The 18,427-nt window shown below is 39.4% G+C and overlaps 3 protein-coding genes across 4 annotated transcripts; all 3 read left to right on the top strand.

Annotated features, from left to right (window-relative positions):
* The first annotated feature begins 2,667 nt into the window (after nt 1–2,667).
* On the top strand, nt 2,668–7,543 carry tor1 (torsin family 1). Of its 2 annotated transcripts, none has more exons than XM_080046512.1 (5): nt 2,668–3,010; nt 4,369–4,634; nt 4,906–5,081; nt 5,293–5,420; nt 5,850–7,543. In XM_080046512.1, the coding sequence occupies exons 1-5, from the start codon at nt 2,809–2,811 to the stop codon at nt 6,092–6,094; spliced, it is 1,017 nt and encodes a 338-aa protein (XP_079902638.1). In that variant the 5' UTR covers nt 2,668–2,808; the 3' UTR covers nt 6,095–7,543. The 2 variants fall into 2 exon arrangements, with proteins under 2 accessions (XP_079902638.1, XP_079902639.1); XM_080046513.1 differs by lacking the exon at nt 2,668–3,010 and adding an exon at nt 3,313–3,605.
* A 1,523-nt stretch (nt 7,544–9,066) lies between these two features.
* On the top strand, nt 9,067–13,427 carry LOC307265198 (proteinase-activated receptor 2-like). The gene is made up of 2 exons (XM_080046820.1): nt 9,067–9,229; nt 11,553–13,427. Exons 1-2 carry the CDS (start codon nt 9,154–9,156, stop codon nt 12,617–12,619), a joined length of 1,143 nt encoding a protein of 380 aa, XP_079902946.1. The 5' UTR covers nt 9,067–9,153; the 3' UTR covers nt 12,620–13,427.
* Nucleotides 13,428–15,053: 1,626 nt separating this feature from the next.
* Nucleotides 15,054–17,601, top strand: f2rl1.2 (coagulation factor II (thrombin) receptor-like 1, tandem duplicate 2). The gene is made up of 2 exons (XM_080046819.1): nt 15,054–15,365; nt 16,453–17,601. The coding sequence occupies exons 1-2, from the start codon at nt 15,293–15,295 to the stop codon at nt 17,544–17,546; spliced, it is 1,167 nt and encodes a 388-aa protein (XP_079902945.1). The 5' UTR covers nt 15,054–15,292; the 3' UTR covers nt 17,547–17,601.
* Nucleotides 17,602–18,427: the final 826 nt, after the last annotated feature.

The following is an 18,427-nucleotide window of genomic DNA, read 5'->3' as shown; positions in this document are numbered from 1 at the left end:
CCGCAAGCTTGCAGGATACGTGCAGAAATACGGACGAAATGTACGCAGACTACGGACAGAAGGCTCCTTCCGTATCTGTATGAGTATCTAACGTAGAGCATAAATGAGTCTTTAAAGTTTAGTGCCACGGAGCCTGATTTGAATGTATTGCTGCTCTTTGCTTCCCCTACTTTGTTTACTAGAAATCAGGGATGGCACCTTTACAATATTAGCTCTTTTCACAGCCTGTTTTTTTTTTTGTCATTTTATAGTATTTTCTGATTTTCCACAAAAAGGCTCAGTTTCAGTTTTTAATTCAAATCAGTTTTTATTTATAAGCCCAATATCACAAATAGCCATTTGTTGATATGGATCCCCCTGGGTCTGAAATAAAGAATTATATAACCAGTGGGCTTCATAGTCCCTACACAATATGACATCCTCTGCACTTAAACCCTAAGCTCGACTGAGGAAAAGTTCCCAGGAAAAAAAACTTTTTAACAGGGTTAAAATAATGAGAAAGCTTTATTGCCACTTTATCAATACAGCTTTTGTTTTGTCTATGCATTTACTACATATCAACATTACATGCAACATGAGCTTGCAACTTGTATTTGATTACACTGTGTCACTTTCCTCAGCCTGGTCTCAAAGTGCACTGAAATCTGTTGGTGAGCCTCAGGCTATAAGACTTTAAAGAGGTGTAAACATTTGGTATCTATAGACTACACTTTTCTGTAATAGACAAGCCTCATCCAAAGAGCGAAAAACGTACCATGTATTGGTTCCCAGAAGCAGGATGACCTTGTGACACAAAGCAAAAAGAGTGCCTTACCTTTATATGTCCATGGCCTTACCTCATATTGTCAAAATAACTTCAACAAGTCCTGTCAAAAGTATGGTAGTTAAGGCCTTAAAACGAATACATTGTCTCAATGGGCTTTTAAGGGTCACTGCCGCAGCAGTTCCTGACCCCAGCCCGAGCTCTCTAAAAGGACAAACCCCTTTCCCCAAATTTAAACCAGGTCAAGGAGAGAACTTCTTGGCCAGTGCTGAATTAGAAGTGTCAAAGCTACAATACAGTGTTCCCCTTTGCTCCTGGAGGATTTCAAACCTCTGACATGTATGCACAACTTATTAAATGTGTGTACATTCTCTGAAGCTCTTTCTAAGCACCCCATCACTCTGTAGGCCTATAATGAATATTGGGTTAAAGAGGCATTAAGCACAAGCATTTTAGCCAAAAAACGTATTTATTCATGTGTCAAGTCTTATTTCACCACTGGGACTGTTTATTGACGTATCTTACATTAGCCTATATGTGCGTATCCAAACAATAGTCAATAAACTGCAAAAATGACCTTGAGACTCATGTAACTTGTGATGTTAAATGAGCTCATTATTGCATTACTTTGCATGTCCTTAAACATCCCTGTCTTTTGAAGGTATGATCATAGGCATAGAGTATATGACTGTCACTAAGCAGTAGATATCCATTTTTGATCAAAATGGCATTGTATGACAATAGTGCAGGACTTCTAAAATGTAAACTATATTATATTATACTATAACACAATGAAGATCAGGATTAGAAATAAAGCTGAATGAATGAAATATAATTTTGATAAAATTCCAATTTAAAACATATAGAAACCTCCATTTGTAGTGTGCAACTGCCCTCTACAGGCAGGTTTGATGATGTATTATGAAAACTATAAAACCTTCATATTTCATTTAATATTATTTTTTATATATATATAGTTTAATATTATTTTTATATATATATAGTACTGACACACAGTATTTCCCCCAGTCCCCTTTGTCATGGCCAAGATGAAAGCCAGAGAACTTCTGCAGGACAAGGACGTGGCAGAACACTTTGCCAGCGATTAAGGATATTTCCCAAAATCTGAGAGTGTTCTCTGTCAAAGGCTGTGGCAAGTGCAAGACATAAAGCAAGTTGGACTACTTCACATGCCAGCATCCTTTCGACGTCTATTTTCCTCACACTGAAATTAAGAATGACTTTAGGCCTTCCTTAAAATAATGACGTACTTAATCATAAAAATGACTTATCTCAAAATATTGATTCGATTTTTAAGAATACTGACTTAATATCTAAAACCAATGACTAAGTTGTGTATATCAAAAGAAGAGGCAGTCTCCAAAACATTTAAGTTTCTCTTTATTTTGAGATACTAATGCATTATCATATCATATTCATTACTGATGACTGTAACTGTTTAGCTGAATTCATTGTTCATTCAGTATGTCATCTTATCTTATCATCTTGCTCTTTTTTTGTATTTTACATACTTTATTTAAATTAATATATATTAATTTGTATCCTATTTTATTTCTGTTTTCTCTGTTCATTATATGTTATCATTGTAATTGTGTGTATTGTGCATGCTCGTCGTCACTGTATATGAGGGAAACCTCAGTGTTTTTCGAGTGAAAATAAAAGTTATCGATTAATTGATTGATTAGAAAGGTTCACAACACAACTTCCATTATATATTTGTTTTTTTAAATAACAGTGGTGAAAATAGGCTTCCGTAGCTTCTTCCATACCAGGGCCCCATGGTGGGACTTGAATATAGTGTTATATATAAATATTACTAAAGCCCCAGGTGTACTTCACCTTTGGACTCTGACGTCATTGCAGCGCCGCGCGTACATGCCTGGTAACCACAGCAGCACCTCCACTACCAACTGTCTCCACTGAGTGGGCTCGGTCCGCCAGCGAAGCGCTCACCCACACGTCGAACTTCTTTGTTTGTTGTTAAGTTTGGTTACATGAAGCGGTGACATTTTTGGGAAGGAGAAATGAAACCGCGGAAGCTGTACGTGCTGCTGCTGCTGTGTTTGCTGCTCTGCCTCGGCATGACAGAGGCGATAGAGCCCATCAGCACCAGCATAGCGGTGGGTATGGCCGCGGCTCTGACCGGGTTCTTAGCGACCTACCAGAACATATTTTACTACTTCCACGAGTGCTGTCGACCAGAGTGGATTGCCTTCAACAAAACAGGTAGGTAACACCAGGGAACCCGGGCTAATACGTTAGCCACCGGATTAGACTATTTGTGTCAGAGTTAACAGCTGTAAATCAGCTAATATCAACGATTGGTTCAACGTTAGCCGCCTGTTACATCGTAAGTAAGCCATACAAGAACCCACATCGTCTTAACGTAACTGTTGCTAACCGTAGGTCTTTGAATTTAACCATTTTGCACCCTTTTTAAACTTGGCAAACATTTCGCGTGTTGTTTTGAACAGAGCTCAGAGCTGTTTTGTCTCGTGCTTATGACGTATACGGAAGTTCCCCGTTGTAGAAGGAGCTACTTGGTTAGCTTGTTAGTGTTTGCGCGGGGTAACAGAGCTGTAATGGTTGTTTTACAACATAAAATCGATTGATGTCAGAAATAAATAGGTTGTTACGATGAAAGCGTCAAATTTATATTTGTTGCTGCAAGTTATTTATACAGCCAGTGTGCTGCAGGTGGACGCTTTTGATCCGATCACGACCACAGTGGTTCTAGGTCTCGGTGCCACACTGGGGAGGACAATCTACAATTATTTACACGAAACGTGCGATCCAAAATGGATAGGCTTCAATACAACCGGTGAGCTCTTATATTCCCATTGTTTTAACGCTACAATCAGCTAAAGCATAACACTAATTCAGTCTAGACCGCAAAGAAAGTGCAAGACTCGCTTCGGTTGTTATTTTTTCATATAACGTCAACACTGAAACATAACTGAAAGAGTTAGTTGCTCTGAAAAATTTCTAACTGTAAACAACGGGTTTCCGCTTCAGGCAAGCGTTTCAGTCGAGATAGATATATTCGTTACTGTCACTTAAAGCATGGAACATGATCAATAGATGCAGATGTATCTGTCGATTGACTCATCCATTAACTGGCCGATTATTTCAGATCAAATTTATCTACAGATCCTTAAAGTAGTAAAATGCATTTAATGAGTTAATCTAAATATAAATCTAATTTAGAAAATCTCTTTTGAATTTAAAGAAAAGTTTTGTGTTTTGTTATGAAATATTAAAAAATAATTGTTATTAAATATACAACCTGAACCTTCAGTCTCTCTACACACTACCACTGGCCTATTTGGCTGACATGCTTACAATATATGACCTAGGAGGACTTACCCTCTGGTGCTCTGACTTTTTTTATTGCCTCAGGATTAGATTAGGTAAACCTGTATTGATCAGCGAAAGGGAGCGGCGAAAGGTCAACATGTCTTTAATCGCAAAATAAAAAACACTGAACTTTTTTGATTTGAATGTCATATGGCCATAATGTAAATGCAATTTTGTATTTTACTTTTTAAACTGATGCCTTTGCCTTGCTGCTTTGTACTCTCTAGGTCTAAGGGTTGACCTGGAAGATAAACTGTTTGGACAGCACATTGCATCACGCATCATCCTGAAATCTGTGGCTGGATTCATGAGCAATGACAACCCAAAGAAACCGCTGGTGCTCTCTCTGCACGGATGGACCGGCACGGGGAAGAACTTTGTCAGTCAGCTGATTGCTGAACATGTATACAAGGAGGGAATGGACAGCAACTTTGTTCACATCTTCACTGCTACGCATCACTTCCAACATGCCAGTCAAATTGAAACTTACAAGGTATGATGAACAATAAGTACTGTAGTATCCAATTACTTTTACTAGGGGTGACCCAGAGTAGTCGACTTTATGACGATTCAGTGGAAAGAGCCCGATTTGACTGCCAATCTCACAGAATGCATATGTGATTATGAAACAAGGATCCTTCTATTGACTTCTATCGACTGAAGGCAAGATTCGACCAATCAGGCTCTACTTTGTAAATTCTTAGTCGAGGACATCCCTACTTTTTACAGGTTGCATTTGTTCTGTTTCCACTGTTTCTCCTCAGTCTCAGTTGCAGCAGTGGATCAGAGGCAATGTCACTAACTGTGGCCAATCCATGTTCATCTTTGATGAGATGGACAAGATGCATCCCGGCTTGATAGACAGCATAAAGCCGTACCTGGACTACTACGACAAACTGGATGGAGTTTCTTATCGGAAAGCCATCTTCATCTTCCTCAGGTAAAAAGCTGAAAGCTCTTCCCACCAGTGTAACCGGTCGTAAGCTTTCACATTAAATGGAAAGGTATCACTTGTATGTTTATAGGCCCACACGAATAGCAACCACTCAAATATGAAGAAATAATTCTGTGTTTATGATACACATCAGTACCAGAGCTCTTTTTGCATGTACAATCAGACAAATGTTTCCTATCTCTGTTCTTCCTCCTAGCAATGCTGGAGGAGAGAGCATCATAGAGACAGCTTTGGAGTTCTGGAAAGAAGGACGAGATCGAGAAGAGATTGAGCTCAAGGACATGGAAACTGTACTCTCTCTTTCAGTGTTCAACAACAAGAAAAGTGAGTATAAATTAAACGGACACTTCTCTGTATTGCTGTTTCAGGGTTCCTACAGATCTTTAAAGTTATTGAATTAATTAATCTTAAGAAGGGCCTTCATGTTTTATTATTTATTGTGAGTCGTTATTATTGTGGGCTTTTTAGTTGTGTTAGACCTGGAATAAATGAATGAAATAATATGATAAAATAATTTCACTGGATCATGATGAATGCAATATCTAGAGTTATCTTTTTCTACAGTTTTGGTAAGTGTAAAATTGGTCTTTTTAATTGTATTCCTAGTCGCCTAAAGCTGTAGGAACCCTGTGTATACTGTGAAGTCATTATCACTTTGGCCTCAGTTTTGATAATCCACCAGAAACATCTTTCAATCTCGAGGAAAATGTAAAAACTAAATTGTTAACTAAAGTTTGAATATGCTTCATACAGGTGGCTTGTGGCATACGAGTTTGATCGACAAGAACCTGGTGGACTTCTTCGTCCCGTTTCTGCCTCTGGAATACCGACACGTGGTCCAGTGTGTCATGGCCGAGATGAAAGCCAGGGGATATCCGCCGGACGAGAACGTGGCAGAACAGTTGGCGAAGGATTTGATCTATTTCCCCAAATCTGAGAGAGTGTTCGCTGTCAAAGGCTGCAAGACGATAGACACCAAGTTGCACTACTACATATAATGCCAGCATCTGATGGACGCTACGTTCAACCGCTCTGTGCACTTTTTTTTTTTTTTAAGACAAAACCTTTTGGCCCAAAGAGAAGAAGTCAAGCTGACTGGACTCTGCAGAGGTTCTTTTCTCAGTTTGACCCTGAGGCCACGCAAAGGATTTCGTTGAGAGAGAAAAAAAAAACAGACTAAAAATGCAATCCTTTACATGTGATTAAAGGGGCTCAGCTCCGCTTTTATGAAACGCAACAACAAGAGTCTCAGTCCGATCAGTTTTCCTGAGAGCTTCTGAATGACTAACATGGCGTCATTCTGTCGGTGACACTATGGCATGCCACTCTTGTGCATTTGTTTTTTCATTGTTAATGTGTAATCTATGGATTACCGGGAACACCTGCCTTTTTCTTTTTAATGTTTAAATTACTTTATTTTTTTTTAAATCCGAGTTATTTTACAGAAATGGAAACATCAACCGTTGATATTACATAATGAAAACAAACTTGCTTTTCTGTAGCATTTAAAAAAAGAAAATCAACATTCAGAAGGTATGTTTTGTATACAGTGCAGCCACTGAATTTTGAATATGTTTAGTTAATGATTTATTTTTTTAAAGATTCTGTTATATATGAGGAATACACACTGTAATTAAGGAGTTGGAGCTATAGTGACACATTTCCAAAAAACAATGACTGAACTCTGCAGCTGCATTTGTACATTGTGTATAAACTCAGGATAACAGAAATTAAATTTTTATCGAGACAAAACACAGACGGTCCCAAATCCAAAATTCTAAAGATAGTGTGTGTACATAACGGGTTGATTACCCAATTGATTTGAAATTCTGCCTTTTGGAATAGTAAATACTCTGTTATGTAATTGTCTTTGATGAAGAGGAAGGTCAGACGGAGTTTATTGTGTAAGAAATGTTTTTTGGTGGTTTCTCAATCTCACTGGCGTTCGAAACCAAACACAAATGTTATGTGATGCAATGAAGAAACATTTTGTCAGCCAAACGACTAAAGAGAGTAAAAGAAAATGTTGTCAATGAGTTTGTAAAAAAAAAAAGCTATTTTCCCTGTATATTTCTGAGATGGGTTTGTGTACATAAATATCAAGGACGGTGATGGCATTGTCCATGGTTTCTGTGTAAAACGTTTTGTAGAAAGAATGTTCCCTTTTTGCTTGCAGTATATTTATAATATGGACCTTCTTCAACTATATATACAAAGACACACCCACACACACTCAAAAGAGGCTTTATCCAAGATGCTATTATGCTTTGTTAGTATGATTTCATCACACAAACTCAAAAGAACATATTATTATATTACTTTTACCACAGTTGCAGAAACAGGCTCCCATACCTGTGGGCGGTTAGGCCCCATTGTTGGTACCATGGAGCTATGCATTGGACTGCATTTAGCCCCAGGTTAAATTAACCTTTGGAACCTTGATGTAATGGCAGTCCCGCCCCTGTCTTCACTGAGTTGACACACTTCAAACTTCCTTATTTGCTTTTTAGTTACGATACATAAAGCATTATTTGTTTTTTCAGGGAGAAATGAAACCAAGGAAGTTGTAAATGCTGCTGCTGCTCTGGCTGCTCTGCTCCGGCATGTCAGAGGAGATAAATCTGATTATCACCAGTTCAGTGGTAATTCTGCCTGGAATATATCTTGGTTACCACCGCTACCAGTGCATTTACCACGAGTGCTGTCAACCCCGGTGGATATCTTTCAACAGTTTTTTGCTGTTCTTTGCATCTTAAAGCCGTACCTGGACTACTACGACATCCTGGATGGAGTTTCTTATCAGAAAGCCATCTTCATCTTCCTCAGGTAAAAAGCTGAACCCATTATGAAAGCAAGTAATGAAAAGAAAAGAAAAAAACATTTTGTAAATGTATCAGAAATTAACTCAAACTTCTGCCGTGCATTCTTTGTAAAACATTTTGCACCAGTATTGCAGCCTGCTAGACATATTAGGTTAACATTTGGAATTGGTGTGTTCGCCGTTGGCCAAATTGTAATAAAGTCATCGAAGTAGTGAATTATGTAGAAATAATTGTTTGATTAAAATAGACATCAGTACACCAGATCGAATTTCAAATGTTTCACTATTCAACATATATATATATATATTGTACTCCAATGGTATTTGATGAGGAGGAAGTGTAAAGTGATACAGAGTTCGTTGTGGATTATTTCTGTTGGTTTCTCAAAATGTAATTTAATTTAAACCAAACCTGTGATGCACATCACATTTGATCGACAAGAACCTATGGACTTCTTCATCCCATTTCTACCTCTGGATAATATCATTAGCATAGTGTTAATTACAAACATAACCAAGAATCGACAGCACTGGTCTAAGAACACAGTCACTTCTCCACAGTTAGTGCATTGCTGCTCTCTGCTGGTGGGAGGGGTGAAGTGCTTTAGTGTATCATATAGGGCTGTTATTCTACACTGTCCAAAGTTTCCCCCCTACAGTACAGCATTTAGCGCTGATATTTTGTTAATAAAAGTACAAATAATAGGCTACCTGTACACAGTGACATTCAATGATATCAGTCAAAGGGTATGCACTGAGTTCTGAAAGCCAAATTACTCTAAACGTATTGTTAAATCAAAAACAACAAACAAACAGGCACGCATAGCCGATTTAAAAAAATCGCCATCTTCCTCTTTCCTTCTCTCTCTCGCGCGCGCGCCACTTTGGACACAAATGTGTTGTTAAAAATGAAATGGGTTTTAACACTGGCATATCCATCCAGCATCTTGATTTAATTTAAGTGTTTTAAATGGATGCAATTGTACACATAATTAGTAAGATATATAGGCTATTGCCAAAAAAGTAATATTGCACGACGACGACATTAACCTGAGAGGTGTGTTCCAGGTAGACTGCGCGCGCTCACGTGACGGGGTGACATCACGTAGGTTTCAAAAGCAGGTATTTACTAGAAGGGTATGGCCCTGAAGACAGCCCGACGAGGAAGATCAGAGCAGAAAACGCACTCGCGGACTTGATACAGCATTTTACTTTTAAACCCCCATCTTTGCAGTCATGGCTTTAAGGACGCGATGTCTCCGCCTGTCCCTCCTGTTGTACTGCGTGCAGATGTGCCTGGCGAAGACTGAAGGTGACAAAGGGTTGCTCTATTTACCATCTCTGTTGGTTTTTTAATTGTCTTGGCAGCGGACAAAAATGTCAGCTCAGGTAGAATAGGTTTCAATCAGTTATTTCTTTAGGACTCTACATATGGCGAATACATAGGCCTACTGTAATTGTTTCTTTAAATGATAGTCTTTATTAAAATTATACCTTTCTTAGAATTAGTTTGATAGCCTATCACTACTGATACAGTTTGATGTAGAGTGGATTGTTTACAAGGCAGGTGACTCGAGCTCAAAAGCCTAGTTAGAAGTAGAACAAATATTTCAGGGTGCTGACGGCTGAAAATAGCCCTAAGTGAGCATTTGTTTAAATGTTGTGATTTTGATTCACTGTATGGGAAGGATACGTGTTTCTCAGAATTAGTTTTACAACAACACTAGGCCTACTAATGCAGTTTTATGTTGAGTGGATTGATGACTTAAGCTCAAAGGCAGTTACAAGTAGAAATGTAGGTCAGAGTGCTGACAGATGAGAATTACTCACTCGACCTGATATGAGAGTTTGATGAAATATTCACTTTTTAAATTTGATTTTAAATAAAATGTGATTTTTCCTTTAGTCCCCGATATTGTTTTATTAAAATTATTGCCAGTGCTTTGCCATAAGGCTTTGAGACCTGCAATAGGCCAACAAGCTTTATGTCTGTTTATACATATCGTGTGTGTGTGTGTGTGTGTGTGTGTGTGTGTGTGTGTGTGTGTGTGTGTGTGTGTGTGTGTGTGTGTGTGTGTGTGTGTGTGTGTGTGTGTGTGTGTGTGTGTGTGTGTGTGTGTGTGTGTGTGTGTGTGTGTGTGTGTGTGTGTGTGTGTGTGTGTGTGTGTGTGTGTGTGTGTGTGTGTGTGTGTGTGTGTGTGTGTGTGTGTGTGTGTGTGTGTGTGTGTGTGTGTGTGTGTGTGTTTGTTTTTAAGGTATCATTTTAACTTGTAGCCTATAACTTAATTTTTCAAGTTTGTATCACTAAAAGTAAATATCCAACTAACCCAATGAACTCTACCTGATATGCGAGTTTCGGTTTTAGGCATATTTAAAGGTAAAATATTATGCACTTTGCTGTCAATTTTATATGGTCTAAGTAGTCCCTAATACTTATTTTTTTAGATGTTTGCTGAAAAACCCGTTCTTCCGGGCTTTCTTTATATGGCCATGGGGCTCTCCCACCGTCTCTGCCGTGCTCTCACGATACTAGAGAGACACTACGTGAGTCGTGATTGCGAGTGTTTACCCGGAGGCTCCGGGCCGGAGCTAAGCTAAGAGAACAGTTTGACATGACCTGACATGATTAAAACCAGTGAAAACAGTAGCTTCAAAGTTTGATTTCTGAAAATGAGTCATTTTCAGACTGCTGTGGGGAGTATAAACAGCTTGTTATGAGCAAAACTTGGTGCTACAACAGAAGCTACATGGGCGCTAATGCTAAAAATAAGACTCAGACGATAAAATAAACTAAAAGTACCACACAAATCAGTGAAAAAAATATATTCAAAATTGACTTCCACACTATTAAGTTACAATCATTTGTCCTGTTAAAAACGAGGCATTTCCAGACTGGTGTGGGTAATTATGTTTTTATGAGCAAAAGCTGAATGCTTGTCCCAAAGCTAAATAGCTATACACCAGTCAGGCAAAAATACCAATAAAAACATTTCTTTCAGTTTCACTGTTTGCAAAAACCCACAAGTAGCTTCCTATCCGTTGTGTTATTAAAAACGAGGCATAGACAGCTGTGGTTAAGATAAATTAGTGGAGTATGAGCAACAGCATTCTGTGTTGGTGTATGTAACATTCAGGCTGTAGGCTATGGGCATCTTGTCGCTTAGCGGGGAAAGCAACATGGCTGTCCCTCAGAACATTTTTCATGGGATCTCGGGCACGGGATCTCGGGTCCGTGGACCAATAAGAAATGGGGGGTGGGGTTATCATAGACTACTGCACGGTGGAAATTTCTGGTTACTAATGTGGGGGGGATGCGTCGGAAGCATGGACATATAAAGAAAATATGGGGATGTGGCTGTGCCGACTATTACGTAATAGTCGGCAAGAATTCTGACTGGAGTATATTGGGGGGGAGGGGTGGGGGTTTCAGAAAGGGGGAGAGTGAGAAAAGGAGAGATTGTTATTTTTTTTTATATTTTGGCAGTCTCTAGGCACACCGTGGCCCCATGGATATGTTAGAACACATTTAAAAAGTGCATTTAGCATAATATGTGACCTTTAAGTATGTTCCTGCTGCATATAAACCGCTCCTACTTCTGCTTTTTCACACTTTGTTTTTGTCATGTCCTCACCAGACACAGAAGGCAGAGGCCTCACTGGCACGGAGACGAAGGACGGGGTGTGGGTGAGCCAGCATGCCGCAGACATCCTGAAAAGTCGCCTTACAACCGTCTTCCTTCCGGTCATCTACATAATTGTGTTTGCTGTTGGGCTTCCAACCAACGGCATGGCCATATGGGTGTTCCTATTCCGGACCAAAACAAAGCACCCCTCATCGATATACATGGCCAACTTGGCAATGGCAGACCTCCTTTTCGTGATCTGGGTGCCCTTGAAAATAGCGTACCACTTCGAAGGCAATAATTGGCTCTACGGAGAAGGCTTGTGCAAGGTGCTAGTTGCCTTTTTCTATGGCAACATGTACTGCTCAATCGCCTTCATTGCGTGTATAAGCGTTCAGCGTTACTGGGCCGTGGTGTACCCAATGTCACAGAGGCAAAAGGACACCCGTCCAGCTATTGCCGTCTCCGTGGCGATTTGGGTGGTGGTGTGGCTGATCACAATCCCCTTATACTTGTACGATCAGGAGGTCCGCGTGGTAAACCTCAATATACGCACCTGCCATGATGTCACCAAGCCCAGTCAGAAGAAAACCGCGGCGGGCTACTTCCTGACAATGGGGATTCTGGGATTTGTAGTCCCAACCGTGGTGTGCATCATATCCTACGTGCTCATGCTCAAGGCTCTCAGGAGCAGCATGGCGGCGGACCCAACTATCGCCAAGAAGCGGAAGAAGGCAGTGGTTTTAATCGTGACCGTTTTGATTATGTTTTTAGTATGCTTCACACCTAGCAATATAATGCTCCTCGTGCACTACATTCTACTCTTGGGAGAAGCGGACAACAACTTGTACGGATTCTACATCACCACGCTGTGCTTGGCAAGTCTCAACAGCTGTTTCGACCCTTTCATTTACTACTTCATCTCAGAGGACTTCAGGGACCACGTTAAGAATACGTTCCTGTGTAGGAGCCAGCGGACAGTGGAGAGGATGAGGGTCTCCTTCAGCGCGCTCAAATACTCCAAGAAAACCGCCACGTACACCTCCGGCACGTCCGGGACGCAGAGCACTGAGTGCTAGTGCAGTGCTAGGTTTTAAAGGCTGAGTCAGTGATTCTGAACGGTTGTTGTCAAAAATCACTATTTGTCAAAATCAGTTATTATCTCCTCACAATATTATTGTGTGGAAATGAAACAGGTGTTAATACACAGCCAACACGCTGTAAACTGGTGTGCAAACAAATAGTATGTTTACAAATCGGGCCCACAGTAGCTAGCAACATGCCCATTTACACAGCCTACTACGCTGTGTATTAACACTTGATTTTTTTTTTCAGTGCACAAACAGTACGGACAGGTGCTGGATCATGCGGAGATATTCACTGATTTTGACGACAAACATTCTCCAGAATCCCTGACTGTGCCTTTTTTAAGCTTTTACTGATCAATACAAATAAAACCTCAGGTATAAAAAGGATTTGTTTTATTCATTCCACTGTGAGGTCTTTGTGATAAAGACCTCCAGCACACTCTAAGCTGACTAGGGTACTGAATTAATATTTCTGTAAATACATTTTATTTTTTATACCTTTTTGATAATACAACTTTTATTTTACTTATACTGTTTGACCAAATATTAAAAAGTTGTATTTGATTTGATTGGGATTTGAATAATTTCCCTATTTGTTTTTGTTTGTTTGTTTTTAATGTGATTTTTCTTTTAGTCCTGCGATTTACTTAGTTATTTAAATTAAACATTTGCCAGTGTTTTGCCAGAAGGCTTTGAGGCCTACAATGGGCCATATCTTCGATGTGTTTTATTTTTTCTACTTTTAAGTTGTTATTTTACTTGTATAAGTACCTTTTTTTTGTCATTAAAATATATGTAATTAAATGTTTCAATTGTTTGTTTGTTTTTCAATACAAAATGCCAGTATTTTGAAGGTTGGAGCTTCTGGAATGTGAGAATTTGCTGATGCGATAAAATTGACTGAATATCTTTGGTCATTTCTAAGATGTCACTTGGCTTCAGGAAACCGTGAAACCCATTTTTTTTTACCTTTCTTAGTTTAAAATAGAAACTAAATAGTTATTCAAGAAAATAATATATATACTGTATATATATATTTATTGAAGAAAAAAAATCAGAAGCATCATGGAATTTACTCTAAATTATCAGCTGGATTTTAATAGAGATTGTCTAGCCCATGACAAGATAACATCATAACGTCAATGTGCAAATTATCTGCTACAGAACTGTGTGCACAATGTTTCCTCTTCCAAACCACAGAGGCCCACAGCATTATATTTAGCTTAACTGGAACCTTTTAACACTTCCTGTGTAGGGCGAAAAGGTGACCTAGAGTATCTGACTATGTTTGTAATGCAGTATTTACAGTAAACTAAATAACGCCAGCCCCCTTTTTCTATTCCACATACAACCATATATAGTCAGGAAAAGGAAAAATGATATTGTAAAATAGTTCAAAGCATATTTACATCTATTTTGAAGGTGGCAGAAGCTCATCTGTTTGGGTTGGGAACCAGATGGGTGCTGGTTCAAGTCCAGTATTGGGAGTGTGGCCTGGTTTCGATGGAAAGATGGCAATTCAGCTCCTTGGGCAATGCTGATGTGAGCAAGTCAGTCAACACTTATAGGGGGATTCAGTGATCCTGGAGAACGCTTGTTGTCCAAATCACTTTTTGTCCAAATCAGTTAATATCTCCTCACAATCCACTACCTGTCCAGACTGTGTGTTCCCTGAAAAAAAATCTGGTCTTCCCACATAGCCCAGGCTCTGTGAATGGGTAAATGAAGGGGCCCACCGTAGCCAGCAACATGCCCATTTACAGAGCCTAGGCTGTGTATTAATACTGGATTTATCTGTGAAAAAAACAGTACGTATAGGCAGCCGATCGTGAGGAGATATTCACTGATTTTAAAAAGAAGTGATTTCGACAACTAGCCTTCTCCAGAATTGATGACTGCACCTTTAGCTACATTTGTATGTTTATATTTGAGATCACTGAGGAGTGACCATAGATAGTGGGGAGTGACCCTCATTTGCAATGTCATTGAGTCATTCAAAACAATGCAGAGTAACAACAACACACACACAATGCAAAGTAAAAACATAGAGTAGTAGCCCATAAACAGAGTATAACAAATTCCAAAACAGGCTTATAAAAAAGAGCCAAAACCATTAAAAAAAAAAGCCTGATATAAATATATAATTCCTCTAATGCATATGACAGGACACATTCTAAAATGTATATTGCAAGATTCAGATGACTTGATTTGTCACATGATCATACGGTATGTGCAGTGACATGTTGGTATGGCACAGTCCGTCTTACTGTTCTCAAATAAAACATAGAACATAGAATAGACTAAAATCAAATACAATAACAATTTAAACAGAATATACACACAAGTAAGGTAAATAATTTAAGTTATTGCAACTTAGTATTTAAATAAAAGTAGGCCAGTTGAAATGAGGATTATTAAATAGACCTACATTTAAAATGAACACTAGATAATCAAGGAATCAGATAGGTGATACAACAGATCATGAGCTCGTGTGCAGGCGGGTTTTAAATGACGTCATTATGACAGCGCACACAGGTAGTCTCGGGGTGTGTCTTGTCCTCTCACAGCTACAGCTGCTTTTCGACATTAAAGAAGCAGTTGAAGGAGTTCCTGTTAGAAGAGAGAGAAGTGTTCCTGCTAGAAGCGTCGTCTTTACACGCAGACATGGATTTCACTCGGATATTGTCGCTGCTGGTTGTAGTTTTCTGTTGCATTTCTGCCGCAAACGCCGGACCAGGTAAGGTCCTATAACTTCCTATTTCTATTGTTGCGAAAGGCCAAGGTTTTGTTACTCCACTCTCATCCCTAGAGAGTAGGCTTGGCTAAACTACTACATACATAGGCCTACTCGTATTTCTTTAAGTCTATTGAACTTAAAAAAAAAAGTGCATAAAAATCGTTGTCATCTTACTTTGTTTTGAATAAAAAAATACACATTTACATTTATAACCTTGGTTTCTGGCCAACTCCCAAAGACACAGGAGGAGTGTCGGGAAATGTAGGCGAAAACGATTAAATTCTCCAGAGTTACATATGGAGATGATTTCAAGATGTTTTTTAAAGGACCCTAAGTGACACGTTCAAATAATTATCCTGCCATATTCCAAGATATTTATCTAAAATAGAAAAAGCAGCAAAATATCTATCATGATGGTTTGATTATCAACAAATTATGACGGTAAATAGTGGATCCATTTATTTATCAACTGTGCAATGTGTGCAACATTTTTAAATAAACCTCAGTATTCAATAATAATTATTCGTAGTGTGTCTGTTACAAAGGCTTTTTTTTGTTATCACTTATCTTTGTCTAATTCAGTCAGGTGTAATTTTTTGTTACGTTGGATGTATGTGTGTGTATTGTGATTAATGTGTAAATTGTATCATCACAATCTAAACTGCACGACCCCACCTAGGGATAATAGCTTCTAGTTTATGCTGATACTAATGGAGATCCAAATAAATAAACTAGGGCTGTGCAATGAATTGAATTTTTTTAATCGCGAAATTTCGATTTCCTACAATTATGAAACAATGATATGTATTCATGTTTCTTCTTTTAATTATTTTTACTCTAAAAATGTAGGATGCTGTAAGCTGATGACCTATTTTTGCTCCTACGATAAAGTATATAAAAGACAGCTTCTCCAATAAATTAATAAGAAATTACTAAATGCATGACGAGGCCATAGTCAATGTAACTATTGTGTTGAATATTCGGGATCATGGTTCTTGCCATAGTGGATGTCCCTCAAAATAAACTATATAGTTGTTGCAGCAGCTCTCTTAAACATAGTCTATTTTCTTTTATTTTTTTTTCTCAGGCCAAAGCCGTGGCTTTATCGGCATCACAGACCCTGAAGACTCAGACAGAGTTATTGTGGACCAGAACACCGCTGACACACTGCGCAGTGGCCTTACCACCGTCTTCATCCCAATCCTCTACATCATTGTGTTTGCTATCGGTCTCCCCGCCAACGGAATGGCCATATACGTCTTCCTGTTCCGCACCAAAAAGAAGCACCCGTCATCTATCTACATGGCCAACCTAGCTTTAGCCGACTTGCTTTTCGTGGTCTGGACTCCGCTCAAAATCGCCTACCACTTCAACGGCAACGACTGGATCTACGGGGAACCGCTGTGCAAAGTCCTGGTGGGCTTTTTCTACGTCAACATGTACGGCTCCATTCTCTTCATCACCTGCCTCAGCGTTCAGAGGTACTGGGTCATCGCTCACCCGTTGTCCCAGCAACGCAAGAACAACAAAGTAGCCATCGGCGTGTGCGTGGCCATCTGGGCTTTCATCTGGAGCACTAGCACGCCCTTGTACTTGTACGACCACACCGCCAAGCTCAAGGATCCCAACATAACCACTTGCCATGACGTCAACATAATCAAAGACCCCCTCAACCCGTTCCCTTCTGTCCAGCTGCCTTACTTCTACTTCATTCTAATGGGAATGGTTGTGTTCCTGGTCCCTTGTATAATCATCATTGTGGCGTACATTCTGTTGCTAAGGGCCCTTGGAAACAGCATGGAGGACAGTTCGGCGGCGGCGAAAAACCGTCAAAAGGCCGTGGTGTTGATCGTGCTAGTCCTGGTGACATTCATAGTGTGTTTCATCCCCAGTAACATAATGCTGGTGCTGCATTATTCCCTGCTGAAGGACGGAGTTGTGAACAATGGCTACGGCTTCTACATATCCACACTGTGCTTGGCCAGTCTCAACAGCTGCCTGGACCCATTTATCTACTACTTTGTCTCCGAGGACTTCAGAAATCACGTGAAAAATACGTTGCTATGCCGGAGCAGCAGGACTGTGGAGAGAATGAGGGTTTCATTCAGTACCATGAAATATTCCCAAAAGAGCAAGTCGTACGTATCGGAGAGTGGGAACACGCATAGCAGTAGCTGTTAGTGTGAGAGAGAAAAAGACTTGTTGAGATTATATCAGGCGTTGTTCCAGTGCTCTGGTGCACTGAAAAAACACAGCTTTGCATAGACAGCTTTGAGACCCAGTAAAAAATGGCGGCTGCGTTCCAAATTGCATACTCTTTCTTTTTACTATTCTACATCCTGCAACTGATCTTAGAAAGTGTGTAGTTTGAATGAAGTAAGCACACAATTGGGACACATTTTCACTTATTTATTTATCATAACGTCACGCCTTGAACACGCCTCTTGCAAATATATCTGTCGCATTGCTGGTTGTTTTCACTCGAAAGCTAAATTGATGTGACGTTACTTCAGCTGCAGTGGATTGTGGGTCAGAATCACCTCAAAAAGCTGCTGATTTCCACACTAAAAATCCCGACTGGATGTTGTAGGACATCCAGGTATTTTTAAGCATGCTGCACCTGATCACATGTATTGTGACATCCTAAATCTTTTTGTTACCATACCAAATAGCGGTGAAGTATGGGTATTGGAACGCAGCCTATGTTTGTTTGTAATAAGAATGGACAACCAGGTAACCTCAACGCATCAGATAACCAAAGATGAACTTTTAATGTGAAGAAGACTGTGTGCTGCGCCATTTTAAGATGTATATTCGACCTCATTATGAACGTTTTTTTTATTTTCTAAATGTGTAGCATGAATACATGTGTTTTATTGTTTCTTAAATGCATATATAAAGGCGGTCTATTAGAGACTGACATTTAGTCCTCTTTGCTGGACAAAGTTTTTTTGCTCACAATGTTTCCGACTGACTAGTTCACAGCACTGAAAGCCATTACACGAAACTTCCATTTGTAAATAAAATGACCACGTTAAAGGTGGAGTCAGCAATTCACTGAC

The sequence above is a fragment of the Ammodytes marinus genome, assembly GCF_949987685.1.
Source record: "Ammodytes marinus genome assembly, chromosome: 18".
Lineage (NCBI taxonomy): Eukaryota > Metazoa > Chordata > Actinopteri > Uranoscopiformes > Ammodytidae > Ammodytes > Ammodytes marinus.
Note: the sequence above shows the minus strand (reverse complement) of the source record. Positions and strands in the feature narration are given on the sequence as shown.

Excerpts from the sequence above, each read along its gene's own strand:
- tor1 (XM_080046512.1), top strand. The coding sequence starts at position 2,809 with ATGAAACCGCGGAAGCTGTACGTGCTGCTGCTGCTGTGTTTGCTGCTC. Across the intron at positions 4,635-4,905 it reads GTCAAATTGAAACTTACAAG|TCTCAGTTGCAGCAGTGGAT; the intron begins GTATGATGAACA and ends GTTTCTCCTCAG. Across the intron at positions 5,082-5,292 it reads GCCATCTTCATCTTCCTCAG|CAATGCTGGAGGAGAGAGCA; the intron begins GTAAAAAGCTGA and ends TCTTCCTCCTAG.
- LOC307265198 (XM_080046820.1), top strand. The coding sequence starts at position 9,154 with ATGGCTTTAAGGACGCGATGTCTCCGCCTGTCCCTCCTGTTGTACTGC. Across the intron at positions 9,230-11,552 it reads GTGCCTGGCGAAGACTGAAG|ACACAGAAGGCAGAGGCCTC; the intron begins GTGACAAAGGGT and ends TGTCCTCACCAG.
- f2rl1.2 (XM_080046819.1), top strand. The coding sequence starts at position 15,293 with ATGGATTTCACTCGGATATTGTCGCTGCTGGTTGTAGTTTTCTGTTGC. Across the intron at positions 15,366-16,452 it reads TGCCGCAAACGCCGGACCAG|GCCAAAGCCGTGGCTTTATC; the intron begins GTAAGGTCCTAT and ends TTTTTTTCTCAG.